The sequence below is a fragment of the Pipra filicauda genome, unplaced genomic scaffold (assembly GCF_003945595.2).
Source record: "Pipra filicauda isolate LSUMZ 115617 unplaced genomic scaffold, ASM394559v2 scaffold154_size2910363_pilon, whole genome shotgun sequence".
NCBI classification, from domain to species: Eukaryota; Metazoa; Chordata; class Aves; order Passeriformes; family Pipridae; genus Pipra; species Pipra filicauda.
In genome coordinates this window covers 2503190-2518103 of record NW_024104040.1, presented here as the reverse complement: position 1 = coordinate 2518103, position 14914 = coordinate 2503190, and the positions used below count along the sequence as shown (strand labels likewise).

Below are 14914 nucleotides of genomic sequence, written 5' to 3'. Positions count from 1 at the left end.
TTTCAACCATACTTTACAGAGTATGAGTGCCTTTCTTACTACCAGTGTAATGAACCAGTACCTCCTGGTGCAAAACAGGTGGTGAGTTTTTTGGTAAATTCATTATCATAGCAAGCAATTTATTCTTGAACTTTAACTAAGCAGTAGCAGTCTTTAAAGACTGAAAAACAGATTTAGTTTCTGTATGAATCAGTTTCTTGGAAACTTCCTTTTCAGTATCTTCAGTGGGGCTAGTTTTTACTTCCCTGTAAATGACAGAAAGAGCAGATTTGCAGGGTTATAGCGCATGGGTCCCGTGAGTACCATGCTTGGAAAATGACAGCTCCTCCACTGGGACAGTAAATGTATGCCCCCAGCACAGTGGAGTTCAGCGAGTCTCACGTTTTCACTCTGTGCCCAGCTATCAGAATTTGCTTAGAGCCTGCTCCAGTTTCCCACTTTTAATAAAAGAGCAGTTGAGGAAAAGTCCCCAGTCCATCCAGAAACGACAAAACCTCATTCTTAAAATATTTTATTAAAAAGTTAAAATCTTGGCTCTGATAAAAATTATTATGACAGTTTGCCTGTAACACTTGAATGTGTAAAGCTAACACAATTCAGACAAAATTTGAAAACAAAGGGCATAAACTCAGAAGTAGCTTTGGAGTGGTTCTCCCAAAATTACTTCCAGTTGTTGAATTGTCTTCTGACATTGCTGTTCAACTTCTTCACATTCATCTAGAAAAAAAAAATAGAGGAGGAATTAAGTAGAACAATGATTACACAGCTACCCTAGGAAGGCTTCATCACTCATCAAAGCTAGAAACATCTTCAAACACCAGGTATGAAATAATTTTTCAGAAATATTTTGTGACTGAATTAAGCAAATCATTTCTACTGTAACACTGATCTAAAACATACAACTGGGGAGATGTGCACAGGCAACAACACTGAAGAAACTGCTGTAATTTAACTGAACTTTATGAGTGTATTGGATATAATCCATTTAAGTTTGCATCTTGCTGAGTTTAAGCCACTGTATACCAATTAGAAAGATTTACAGCAGTTATAGCAATCAGCCGGTCTGAATCTTTGAAATAGGTCACCCTTCACTAATGCCAGTTTAGAACATTACCTTCCATAAGCTCAGCTAAGAATGGAATAGATTCTGGTAGCAGGACAAGGTAGTTCTCCTTCAGTTTTTGTGCAACTTCTATCAAAGCAAGCAGGGAAGCAAATCGAACCTAAACCAAAACAATAATCTAAGTAAGGAAACAAACATTACACTACAGTTCCCTATTTCCCCCCCACCCGTGCCTTCTTTCCATTACAAGGTTGTAATTTCACTTTCATTACCAAAGGAAACTAGTTTTAAGCTAATTTAAATATTAACGTCTGGGTTAAGATAATGTCAAATGAAAAACAGGTTGCAAGAAGCAGATATGTTGCTGCAAGTTATTTGATGTAATGGTCTTTAACCTTCTGGTACAATGCCACTTCCACTGGCATCAGGGCTTAGCTCAGCACTAAGAAAAAAACCAAGTAACTCTCCCTGAATATGTATAACCTATCAAATAGGGGACAAAACTCTCATATAATAAACAGGTCTGAAAGCTGATAAATAACTGTTTTCCAGTTCTCCCTCTAAAGTGCCCCTGTCTTTATACACAAATAGATTAGTGCTTATTCCAGCAGCTACCAAATCTTTAAAAAACTCAAACCACACAGTATGAAAGATGTGGAATATTGATGGCTTGCAATAAGAGCAGAAGAGCATGTTGTATACATCTCTACAACTTGGGAGTACCATATTACAACACCAGTATTTGCATTTAGGTTGGTATTTTAGTAATGACTTAATTCACTTCTGGTTTTGGGGGCCCTGTTCCCATTTTCTAACACAACAAAGAAGACCAGTTCAAATTCTGATAGTCCCAACCTTAGGAGAATTGTGCCTCGTTTTCAGCAGGATGTGGTAGTTCAGTGGTTTCCAAAGAGAATCATCTGCCATTGCCACTGAAAACTGAGCTATGCAGGGTATCAGGTGTTCTGTCACTCTTTCCTGGAACTTCTCATCTCCTCCAAGCACATTTTCTAGCTGTGGAAGTAAAACAGGTCCAGGCTCAGATAAACCCAGGCAAAAGCACTTCTAGCTTTGGCTTTCAGGTACTCAAGAGTAAGGTCAAAGAGCATCAGTGTGAGCGCACTGGTCTGCAAGAGCTCAACAACATGCATGAACCTTACAGACTGAAGACATTTAGAAAGAGGGTAAAAAAATAATCAGTAATTTAGAGCCTTAGGCAAAGCAGTTAATACTGTCTGTAGCCCAAAGACAATGAACTAATTCCCCCCTTTTTGTTAAGAGGACACCTGATATTTTTAACTCTCAGGTTGAGGGAAAAAAACCCCCCACCTATGAATTGTTTTAAGAGTTTGTCAATACCTGATCAACCAGAGGCTGCATCAAGGTTTCTGCTCTTTCCTTACTCAGGAACTTCTGGGTGTCGAACAGGAAGAGCTTGTGCAGACAGTCCAAGGTGAACTGCAACAGTAGACAGCTCTTTTCTATGTTATTGTCAGAGTCAAAGAAAGCTTCATCTACACACCAATCAAGGAGAAGAAAAAAAAAACATCAACAAAATGAAAACACAAAACTTGCCCACAATACAGAAACATTGCTAGCTTGTGAATGTAGCTAAAGATGTACTACATAGCAGTTGTGTACTCCTCACTCAGAACAGTAAAGTGGATGCAATATGTTATCTGTCTTTCAGCTACTGCCCCAGCAGGTCTGCCACTGCCCTTCACAGACTGATGGGGATAAAAGAGAATAACCACAGGCTACAGAAAAAGCGCTTGACCATACCTGTGGATATGAAGAACTTCTTGAGATCACTACAACTGGAATGGGCAAATAGTTTCCCATACAAAATAGTAAGACTTATTTTTGCCCAGAAAGCAGAGCTGTCTGAGTACACTAGGTAGCATATAAGAGAAGTCAATGAATGAAAAATTAAAAACCCAAACAGAAACAAGTCTCCCTCTTTCCACACAATTTCACACTCAGGGAACTCACTGGGACTGACACTGAAAATTTTCACGTGGTCTCAACTTTGTAATGGCAGCCCAGAACCCATGGCTAAAAAATGTCCTTTCGTTCCACCAGAGAAAGATGTTCTCATTTACCAGAGAAAGACAGAAGAGAGAAATGAGAGGTATGTGCTGTGAAGTAAATCCTGTACTTTCAGCGATTATAATTAATTTCTCAGCAATTCAGACTGAGCCTGTCAGTGTCTCTCTGTAGCCAGTAATGGACAACTTACCAGTTTTAGAAATGTTGACCTGGTTCAGTGTCTCAGCAAATGGCTTCACTAAATGACCAGCAAAGAGGGTGAAGAGACCCTTGAGCTTGTCTGCAATGCAATCTGCTATTCGGTGGAATGTCAGCAGCCTGTCTTTTCGGGTAGATTCTGTTTTGGACCAATCAAAGAGCTGCAAGGGAAAGGCAGATTAGCTCTTTCCTGTGTGTGTGCACTGGAAAATACAAATATGCTAATGCAGGTGAATTACATTTAGACTTCTTACCTTGAAAAAGAGGGGCCTGAAAGAAGCCTCGGAAAGTTTCATAACCATACTTATTAGACAATCAATAATGTAAGCCTCTGTCTTACCAACTTCCTCTAAATCATCCTAGAAAAATCAGAAAACAATTCTAAGTTTGAAATGCAAGAAGTTCAGCTTTCGAAGCACGTTTTAATTTTGTCTGTTTCAGACTGAATACCTAACTAACATGTTTTCTACCGCAAGAACAATTCTGGAACAGAATCTTTGATACCTAGAATTTCAGAGCACATTTGCAATGGAATCTACTAATATTTTTTAAACAACGGATACAATTAGCATGTAGAGGTGTAGCTGCTGCTGCTGCTTATCCCCACAACCAAGCTACCTGGGCATGGTCTGTTCGGAAGTCCAGGACTTTCATGAAAAATGCTGTAAGTTCAGGCTGATGGGAGATCAGGTGCTCCTTCTCCATACCAACAATGTGCTCCCTCAAAATGTTCATAAGGGGACCCAGGCAGTTCTGCCAAAACAAAAGCAAAGCAATGCAAAGGCAACTGTGATATTGACAGTAACTGAGAACCATAACTAGGGAACTGGATTTTTGCACTTAGCGTATTTACTCCTTAAAATACTGTCAATAAAATAGATAAACCTTTTCCTGTATTTGGGGGGGCTTAGGTCAGTAGGATTCCTGAAAAGAGTTTGATCTCCCCTCTCCAATAATGGAAATAATTCTGAGTCAACTCATGTTCTCAGAATATAAATCAAGGTCTTTATGAGTGGGATGATCTCATCTAACATGCGAAGGACATTAAACTGGTGGATTTCTCCCAGGTCTACCTTTCCCAAATCAGCACTGCAGTACAAAACAAAAGAGAGACAATATAAAGACTGTGCTAGGTTTGGCTGGGATGGAGTTAATTTTCTTCACAGCAGCTGTGCTATGAAGAATGGTGCTGCGTTTTAGCTCTGTGACCAAAACAACGCTGATTACACAGCAGTGTTTTAGCTATTGCTGAACAGTGCTTGCACAGTATTAAGACTTCCTTTGTTTCTCACTCTGCTGCCCCAGTGAGCAGTCTGATGGTGGGCAAGATGCTGGGAGGGGACACAGCCAAGACAGCTGAACCAAATTTTGCGCTGCTTGTTTCCTTTTTTTATTTCTTTCTTCTTTATCACAGTGCAAAAGGATGAAAAAAAATCCTTACCTTGCGGGTATGTGCCACTTCACTGTAACACTTGGTAACTGCAGGCAAGAATATTCGGGGAGCAAGTCTTGTAGCTAGGATAGTTTTCAGTGATGCTACACGTAAGCTTATCTGGGAAGAAGGACCAAACTCGGCCACAATCTTTTCCAAGCGGACAACCTATCAGGAATTTCAACAAAAGTTAGGCCCACTTAAAGCAACTAAAGAACTTATTTTACAGTAGTTGTCTTTTGCAAATGTCAGATGGGAATTTTGCTGTTTGCACCACTTGGAGCACCTTACATTAAGTTGTCTGTGTACAGAGCTTTGCTGTCTTCAGAAGACAAACACTGAAAAAATGTGTATGTCAGCATCAGAGGGTCAGAATTACTCTAACAAGAGCTGTTAGATACACATTTGAGAAGATTGTGGTTATTACAGAATGATCTTTTAGGATTCATCTCCCTTTTCTAAGAGGCAAACTACAACCTATCAGAGGGAAGAGTAGAAGATGCCCTTATATTCTGTATCTGAGTTATCTGCATAAGAAAATGAGTAGAAGACTAGTATGTTATGACCTTTCACATAATTGAAACACACTCCTACTACAGTTACAGAGAGATAAAAAGTAATCTCTATAGCTTCTTCTGGGATCTGGGCAGATCCTGTCCCCCCTTTACATATCTGTAGGAGTTGCATAGCTTACCTGCAACAAGCAATCCAGAAGGTAAGGACTAAGGAAATGTGGTAGTGTTTCCGCAACCTTAAGCAGAGCAGTGACAGCACTCAGCAAGTAAATCTCATTGGAGACAAGCTCCTTCTTACTTTTTAAAGTCTTTAACACTGCTGGCATCAGCCTGTGAATATCCAAGCATAAACAGAGAAAAGTGAAATAACTGACCATTTGGAGGTATGTTCAATCAAATAAATCCATCTGTTAGGCGTGTAGGGACAATTTTCAGAAAATTTTTACATGTATATTTCAGAAAACTCAGTATATTCTGGGCTTTTCTGCCATATTTCTTTTTCTTGAAGCTAATGAAGGATATTAGGTTTAGAAACAGAGAATCATAGAATGGTTTGGGTCAGAAGGAATCTTAAGGATCATCTAGTCCAACTTCCCTGCCATAGACAGGGACACCTTTCACAAGATCAGGTTGCTCAAAGTCCTGTGTTTAGTTTAAATATTTAATGACAATAATAAACTTATATTTGTAAAGAGATAACACAGTCTTACAAGGAACAAGTTAGATGCTTGAATTCTTCTTGAATAGGGAGAATAAAATAATGTCGTGTGCAGGGTTTCCAACTGTACTCATTTTCATGTTTTTAAATGCAATCTGTTCTCCAGTAAAAACACAGAATACGGTTCTGACTTTTCTAAAGCCATAAAAATTACCTCTCTGGTTACAGTAACAGACTCCATAAGGAACTCTACTGTAGATTATTAAAGTCTTGCAATTTCCCCACTAGCTTCTCAGTTCTATGACCAGGAAGCACCTTGAAGCACTACGAATACTTTTATTCTTATCTACACAAAACACACATGTGAGCAGACTGCCACCTGGCCTTCATCAGCATTCCTTCAGTCATGCATTTTAGTGTAACTAATTCCCGCTGCAATTGGTTCTGTTAAAAAGAACCCAAAAGTACCTTGGAAGCTGAGGTATTGCTTGGGCTTTCAGTGTACAGGTGACCTCAGCTATACAGAGCAAAGCACTTCCCATCACGTTTTTCTCCTCCTTCTCTGAAGAAATAAGATCAATGGCAGTTTTCAGAACAGGTACAAATGGTGCTGGATTTTCTGTGCCAAAACCTTTGCAGAGTAGTTTGAGACTGAACAAAGCAGTCTGCCTGTTGATGGCTTGCTCCTCTTCTTCCTCCTTTCTTTTACACTTCACAATAGCAATGAGCTCAGGAACCAGCTCTAAGAGCTGCAGGATCTGAGAGGACAAGAGCACACACGCATTAGGCATACAATTAGAAACTCAGGACCTGCAAGGTAACTGTTGGCAAGTATCTTACTTCTTACTACTCAAGAGCTGCCTACCAAGCTTGGCACTTGACAGCTTTACACAGAGCCAAGCATTTCTAAATCAATCTCTGGGTACTTTTGCTACAGGAACTGGGTTTAATCACTTTGTCCCACCTGGCTCTTCTGCCACTTCGTGCGCTGCTGCACCTTATTGTTCAGAAGGTCCATTGCCTTGCGTCTCACAGATGGCAGCTGATTCATCATTAGTCCCCCAATCACAGGGATGAAGGTTTCTGTTGGCAATAAGGCATTGACCTACAAGAAAACACAAACAAAACAATATAATAAAAGCTTTTCCATGCACTGAGACATGGTAGCCTCCAAGTACGACAGGCAAACTCTCTTCAACTTCCTTCATGGGTTTCAGGATCAAAGAAGAGAGGACAGGCTGTATCTGAGGCAAGAAAAGCAACAAAGCAGATTCCAGTCAGTCTGTGCTCACTGGCTGCTAATCAGTTATGATCTACTAGCTCCGAGATTTCCTCAGCAATTCCTTTTGTCTACACTGCTGAGCTATCCCTCCTTACCATAAAATAGTTCTGCTAATGCCCTCTGCATGTACGTCATGAAGACTGGAATATGCTTCACAGGTAAAAAAAAAATTCAAGCTGTAAAAACATGTATGCTCCAAAGCATGCAACAAAATAGCCAGTCCAATTCTACAAATATACTTCTAATCAGAGAAATACTAGAAAGAAAAGCATAGGGATGCGTATTTCTTCATGGAATTTGAAACAGTTCCATTAGCATTAGTTTATTAATTTTATGAGTTAACAGTGAGAAATGCTGCCAAAAGCCGTTCTTCTCCACCAGATAGATAGTGAAATCACTGCTTACAGCCAGTAGAATACTAACGAAAGGAAATAAGCATTCCTGATTTTTTCCCCCTGTTTTTTCTAAGAAGCTGTTAGCTGTAATTATTAAAGTTGTTAGATGAGGTTAAATTCAGGATGCACCAGATTGCAGACCATTCAATGAGGTTTAGTACTAATCCAACATGAAATCCTACAAAGTTTATAATCATATTAATAAGCAAAAGCAGAAATGTGCCACTGCTAACATGAGGGCTAATGAAACATACTTTATCCAGCATATCATAGCACTTGCTAAGCAGAACCCTCCAAAATTTGGCTGTTGGCTTGTCCACATTTCCTTCCACTGAAGATGCCACAGTGTTTATATAGTGAAGAACTTCTTCTAATAGCCTAGATAGAAAAGAAGTGTATTTTAATAACAAGGAGACTAAAGAAGATCACTTCTATTACTAGAAAGCATAAAATTTCACAAGACAAAAAAATAAAAGGAAATGGAACAGCTAATGGAGAGACTAGCAGATCATGTCTACTATATCTTCAAAGTCATCTACCTGGTACCCCCAAAATGAACACCTACACACAACAGTAGTTCTGCTTAAGAACTCAGTTTTAAAACAAAAACAGTCTAGGAAGATACAGCCATTTAAAGATGAGCATTCTAGAAACATAGCATTTAAAATAAATCCTACACCCTTTTTCTCCTAGAACAAATACAAAAGTTAGGCTTCTGCAAAAAAACCCCTCAGTTTTGTGCTTTTACAGCACAATGGCTACAACTGCGATCTGTGATCGTGGTATTTTCGTTACACCAGTATTGGGGCACCTGTGAACAATGATTTTTTTTTCCTACTAATGAAGCAATACATTTTGCTAAAAATCTGGAATTCTTTTAGTGCCTCAACCATAAATAGCATGATACTTATCACCAAGTACGTAAATAAGCACTATCAAAAATACAGAAAGAGTAGATACTGGGTACAGTAATCTTTCAGAAATAAACCTCCCCACATTCTATTAAGAGAAGAACACAAACCAAAACAAAACCCAAGTAACTTGCACATAATAAATACTGCTTGTTGCAGAGGACATTAAGAAAAGTAGCCTTGGGGAAAAAGATATTCTAATAGGACTACACTTAAAAAATATTCCCAGGTTGCAATAAAAGCTAGAAATATGAGGAGTGCAGCAGATTTAAACATACCTCTGTTCCAACTTCTGCAGCTCTTCTGTTTCTTCACATTCAACTATCTAGTTTAAAAAGCAAGAATGAAAACGTTAAATGTGAAACTTACTTCCCCTCATTAAGCTAATATTCCAGAATACACAAATTTGTTTTGAATTAAATGTCCTCTAAAATAGTAATTCTGAGTCCCCACATTTGTACTTGAGCCATCATTCTATAAGAAAATCTGAGAACCTTGGGCAGTCACAGTGACAAATACATTTCATGCTGGTGCATTACGTGCAGCTGAAAAACTGGGACTACAGCCAGCTAGAGTCAGAGCCTAAAATTTGTAACATTTTGTCTTTTCAGGTAGTAGCACAAATCATGAATCTTAAAGCAATTGGAATTATAGAGGTTGTGAGAGAAATCCCAGACTCTATAGAGCCAGTGGGAATCCACTGGGACCAGTATTTCACTTGATTACCTATTCATTGATCACACAAATGGAGTCTATCTAGAAAAGCCTTATTAAAAAATAATTAACATTACTGAGAAGTTTAAAAATTGTATCAATAAAATTGTCAGCAAGATACACTGGACAGTGTATTCTTTCACCCCTTTGAAAATAAACTCAGACTAAAAAGTAAATTAAAACTCATCTATTGCAGTACAGCACAATTACTTTATGTCGTCAGTTTAAAAGTAATCTGCTATTTTTACCTTTTTTACAAAGCTCTGAGAGGACAAAAGTTGTGACATGAAGGAGACTGACAAGAATTTGAAATGCCGAAGTTGTTTGTCGGAGTGAGACTCCACATTAAAGAGCTGCCCATCCTGATTTTTTGGTTTTGTCTTGCATGTTCTTGACTTTTTTGACCCAGGATCATCTGATGAAAACATTTGCATCCAAGAGAAAAAGACACTTAATTTCTGATCATAGAAACGAAGTAAAATTACAGTTGCTCAAAGCACCATCCAGCCTAGCCTTGAACATTTCCAGGGATGGGGCATCCACCACCTCCTCTGGGCAACCTTGTTCCAGTGTTTCTCCACTCTCATAGTAAATTTCTTCCTTATATTTAGTCTGAATCAACCCACTTTTAGTTTAAAATCATTACTTCTTGTCCCTCATAATGGGAAGGTTTACACGCTTTGCTTTGTGGTTACCTTCTTTGTTCTCTGGCAGCTCTGTCAAGTACTGGATTATTTTCATCATGCTCTGGAACTGCAAACGTACATTAAATTCACAACAGATGAAAATCCAAAATTCAGTGTCTGCTTCCAGAACGGCATCCTATTAATGGTTTAGAAATAAAAAAGAAACATTTGAAGAATTTAAAAAACATAATAATGATAGAAAGACTCAAAAACTCCTCAGTGAGTTTGTGAAAATGCCATGCTGAGCTGGACACTGCCAGGATTAACACCAAGGATAACAGCAAGATCTTGGAGAGAACATAGTTTCAGAGGGTGTAGAGAGAGATTAAACTGCTGCTGCAAAGACTCTATCTTCTCAGATACATGTTCCTATAATAGTTCTTTTAGTTTTGCCCATAAACTGTGATTTCACCTAGTCTGAGGGCCTGCCTACACAAAAACATAGTAGGGTTTTTATCTTGGTCTGTACAGGACGACCAGTATCGTGTTTCACAAACAATTAAAGAAAAAAACCTCAACTTCAATAATATTGAAGCACTTCCTAATTACCTATCAGCTCTTCAGGCCAAGGATTGCTGTACAATATGACCTGATTTATTGTTCAGGCTCCAGGACAAAATAATATTGTTTGTGCACTACAAATAAGAGCCAACACCACCATCAGGTTCTGCTACAGCACAAGCTCAGAGCTCACTACCTTTTTCAGCATAACCCAGGGGCTTTAAAGGCAAAACCATGAACAGAAAGAGGGAGATCAGTCTCTCAAGGGAAAAGTCGACTCCATCAGTCTGCTAACCTTGTCTGTGCTGGATGTTGCTGTCACAGTTTTGGTCACGTACTGCTCGAACAGCAGCACCAGGAGAACCCAGAGGAACTTGTCTCCCCCCACCGTAGTGATCAGCTGGGACAGGATCGGCAGGCGCCGGTGCTCCGGCACATGGGGCAGGGCATCCACAAACACACGGATGATCTTTATCACCACCTCTTCCACACTTCCCGAGGACTCTGACAAATCACTGTCTTCAGCCTGTGTACAAACAGGTACAGCAGCTCCAACAGGTTATTGCAGATGGGTGTAAGTTCTTCCTTACTAATTTCATAACATGGGAGAAAGCATAACGTGCCAGATAACAGCACTGCTAAATGCACAATCTCAAGGGAAATGTAAGCGCTCCATAATAAAGCTTTCGATCACACAGTTCCTTTTCAGTGTTAAAGGAAGATGCTTCAAATAAAAGGAAAATAAAAAGAAAAAGAGAGAAAAAAAGACAACAAGGCAAAAAAGGAATAAAAAGAAAAAAAAACAAAGAAAAGGAATAAAAGGAAGAAAAGGAAGAAGAGGAAGAAAAGGAAAAAAAGGGGAAAAAAAAGGAAAAAAGGAAAAAATCAGAAAAAAGAAAGATGAAAAAAGGAAAAAGGAAAATAGAGAAAACCTGTTACTTGGCATCAGCTGAAACAAACAGGAATTTTCAAGAGAAAGTGATGCCACATCCTTCTGAAAATTTTGCCTGTAAGCCTGGTATTTAGGGTCTTGGATTCAAGGGCCTAGTAAAAATAATATACATAGACTACATGTTCTCAGGCAAGTAACATTAGGCTCTTGCCACATGTAATAATTGTGTGTGCCGTGAATAATTTGTCACATAAACTTGTGTTAGCTGCTATGAAAGGTTCTAGATAAAAAAATACATAAAAAGAGAGACAACAACTTGATTTCTTCAACAGAGAACTGTAAGAGGATGAAAAACATGTATACATACTAAAAATACTCTGAAAAATTCCCAGCCCATCGTTAGAAGACAACATTTTTTCCTCCAATTCATTTTTACACAAGAAATTTATATAGCATTTTTTGTTTGATCTATTAATGATGTAGAATAAAATCTGAATGAAAAAAGCCCTTTGAAAACAAGAATGTATTTATGTAAGTGGTCCAGACAAAACCAAGAAAAGCCCCACAAACACCAGCAGGAAGAATAAAAGCATTTGTCAAATATTATACCTTTCCACTTGTTTCAGACCATGTCTATTATTCAAATGACTATATTATTATAGGACTAATAACCAGTTTTTACTTCCAATGGTTCTTCTACTGAACTTGCCTGTTATTTTTATGATGAAAAACTTGAATTTAAAGTATGTTTCAAGTCCTCTTCATGTACAGTTCTGATAATTTTGGCTAAACCATTTATAAAGTGCAGGAACCCAAAAGCCGGAAAAGAAGCACTAGTCTGATGAACTCAGTTGGTAAGACGCAGAGAAGTCTGTTAATATAGTTACTACATAAAATTTAGTACCTATCTAAAAATACATCTAGAATAGGTGAAAACTTATTCTACTATCTATATTCTAAATCATTTACTCTACTTAATTAATAATATTTCCATTATGTAGACAAATTTACCTGAATAAGAGCAGGAATAACCATCTGCACTGTCTTGTTAATCACTTGGAAAGTGTAAGTATCATCCAGACGCAAGACATTTGCTCCCATGAATGTAAAAATGGGCATAATGTTATGAAGAACTTTATCCTGGAAAAGAACAGATGAAATTAGTTTATCCTGCTATGCATATTATGCCTTAAGGCATTTCTCATTCTCACAATGCCACTAGATTCCTATAATAAAAAAAAGGAGAATCATGAGTATGTTCCAAAAATCTCCCTAAACTAATTTTAAATGTATGTTGTCCCTTAATACTATTTCCTATGTGCTTAGTAGAGTTCTAAATATTATTTAGAAACCGAGACACTTCTAAGCAAGTACTTAAAGAGTGGAAATTGAGAGTTTAGTCTGATGAAAAACCTTGGATCCTTCCACTCAGAGACATGGTAATATAACAAGCAAAACCAGCTATGAGGAGATTTGCAGAAGCACAAATGTGATTGTGGCACAGATTCCAGTAATTTTCATACCTTTCCCACCCACCCTTTTTATATCTGTAAAACATCTACAATCATACAATGTAAACCAACCATGCTCATTTAAATTTTTGTCTTTTCGGGGGCCTAAATTGTAATCAAAGTAATTAATTTTAAGAGGGCAGGATTAGAAGTGTCACCTAGCTCAAAGTTAGTTTCCTAGATTTTGCCAGAAATTATGAAACTTAGAGCAAGAAAGTATGGGAACATTTTTCATTCAGTGAATGGAAGAAGTGTTTTATATATTAAGAGAGAGATGAGACTGATACAAAATGTTTCCTTGTATTCTGACCATGAAAATCTTGTAAACAAATGCTCAATTTTATAGCAGGTTATGGTAGTAAGATGAAGACAAAAAACAAACAATAAAACCACAAAGTCCTCCAAAAATTTGTCAAAAACATTACAGTTTTGCCTTTTGGGAAAAATGCTCTTTTGAAGTGTGTGAAATACTGAGGTAAATATAAAGATGCAAACTGAGTTTGATTTACTGGATTAATTTTGCTGCTTTTATCATTTCAAAGCAAAAAAACTTACTTAGAAGAGTGTACAGTCAAATTTCAATCTACAGAAGAAAAGGCCTGTTTCCCAGTCAATTAAAATCAGACCAACCTGGTTTTATTATCAACTACAACTACATTTTCGTGTTGTAGAAGACAGAAACTGTAAGAATGCACGTGCTATCACACCAGGTGTTTTCTCTCTTTATATAAAAAAGCAGGAGGAGGAAGAAACAAGGCATGAGAATGGTGACCACAGTGGGAAGGTGAGGCAGGGCTGTTGACAGAAAGCTTCTTTCATATCTAATATGCTCCACTGCAAGCCACAAATGGTGACCAAAGCATCAAGTCAGAAGTTTCTTTTCAAGTAAAATGGAATGAAAAGCCATAAAAGTGGAGGTAACCTGTACATTGCCTCTTGCTCTTTTCAGAAAGTTTCTCCCCATAGAACAGCTCTGTATGTTCATCACTCTATCCAACACTTGGAACCCAAAGAGAAGAGCTGACACATAAATTTCAGGTGCTACTTACAGGAAACATTCCAGCAACAGCACCAAGGAGCAGCAGTGCATGGTGGTGTGTCTGGGGCATTTTAGATATCCTGATGCACTGAACTATCAGTTCCACGTTGAATTTTTCTTTGTCAAGGATATCTGCAAGTAAAAAACATCAATTGATTAACACTTTAAAGGTCAACCACATAGGAATGAACTGTACACTCAAGATCTACAAAAAATGATTAGGAAGGCAAACTTGTATACTCTTATGGAGGAATTTCTCTCTCCTCAACAACACAGTGTAGACTAAAGAAAAAACAGGTAGAGACCATTGTTTTAATGCTGTACTGGTAAAAGAAGTACTAAGAAATGAGTGATGACTTTTACCTGCTGGGACCTTGCTACCATTGGACGACAATTTCTGACAGATACTTAGCAGGCAGCTGAGGATAAGCTGCTTTGTATATTCCATATTTTCTTCTTCTGATGCCGTAGGTTCCAGACACCTATACATTCAGGAAAAAATATAGAGACAGAAAAAAGAGACAAAAATAAGTGACCAAACTGTATATTAAGACACAAATAATTCTGCAATCTTAATTCTACTTAAGTTCGAAATAGAAGCTTCTAAAAAGCCTTCGTCAAAAAGTGTCTCTTCTTTTTTTTGTTTTCAATTGCATCAACTGGTCTTATAAAACACATTTATCAAAGCACTGTCAAAAGTATAAGTATAACCTGAACTGTGATTGCCAGTCTATGTAAAAGCAAGTCATAAGGAAAGAAAGACAAATACCCAGTCTATATGTAAACTTTCCTAAGTGCCTGGAGATAGGGCTGGCAGGAAAAGCAATAGTTTTCCTAGGTTGCACTGGACAAGGACTGTTCCACCATGTGTTAGGAGGAATTTTAAAGCTTAGAGTATTATACTAGCTCTGTCAAAGACATGACTCTTGTCAATTGTGACAGTTTTAATCCTTCTTGGCAATCCCAACCCTTTTGCCAGACAGACAAAGTTTTCAAATAAAAAGCTATGCATCAGGTAAAAATCTTAAGAAAGTCCATCACACTGTTTAAAGGGAAAAAAATCATAAT

The 14914-nt window shown here is 37.9% G+C and overlaps 1 protein-coding gene across 1 annotated transcript in view; it reads right to left on the bottom strand.

Annotated features, from left to right (window-relative positions):
* Positions 1-481: 481 nt before the first annotated feature.
* HEATR1 (HEAT repeat containing 1) overlaps positions 482-14914 on the bottom strand; it is a 36309-nt gene continuing 21876 nt past the window's right edge. Inside the window, exons 27-45 of the mRNA XM_027750516.2 lie at positions 14210-14328; positions 13857-13978; positions 12308-12436; positions 10700-10930; positions 9913-10039; positions 9466-9632; positions 8782-8828; positions 7847-7970; positions 6880-7020; positions 6384-6673; positions 5437-5587; positions 4752-4910; positions 3929-4063; positions 3565-3669; positions 3303-3471; positions 2423-2577; positions 1919-2077; positions 1115-1223; positions 482-717 (exon numbers count right to left, since the gene is read on the bottom strand). Coding sequence (XP_027606317.2) covers positions 629-717; positions 1115-1223; positions 1919-2077; positions 2423-2577; positions 3303-3471; positions 3565-3669; positions 3929-4063; positions 4752-4910; positions 5437-5587; positions 6384-6673; positions 6880-7020; positions 7847-7970; positions 8782-8828; positions 9466-9632; positions 9913-10039; positions 10700-10930; positions 12308-12436; positions 13857-13978; positions 14210-14328 — 2728 coding nt within the window. The 3' untranslated portion in view covers positions 482-628. The remainder of the gene's footprint in view (positions 718-1114; positions 1224-1918; positions 2078-2422; positions 2578-3302; positions 3472-3564; positions 3670-3928; positions 4064-4751; positions 4911-5436; positions 5588-6383; positions 6674-6879; positions 7021-7846; positions 7971-8781; positions 8829-9465; positions 9633-9912; positions 10040-10699; positions 10931-12307; positions 12437-13856; positions 13979-14209; positions 14329-14914) is intronic.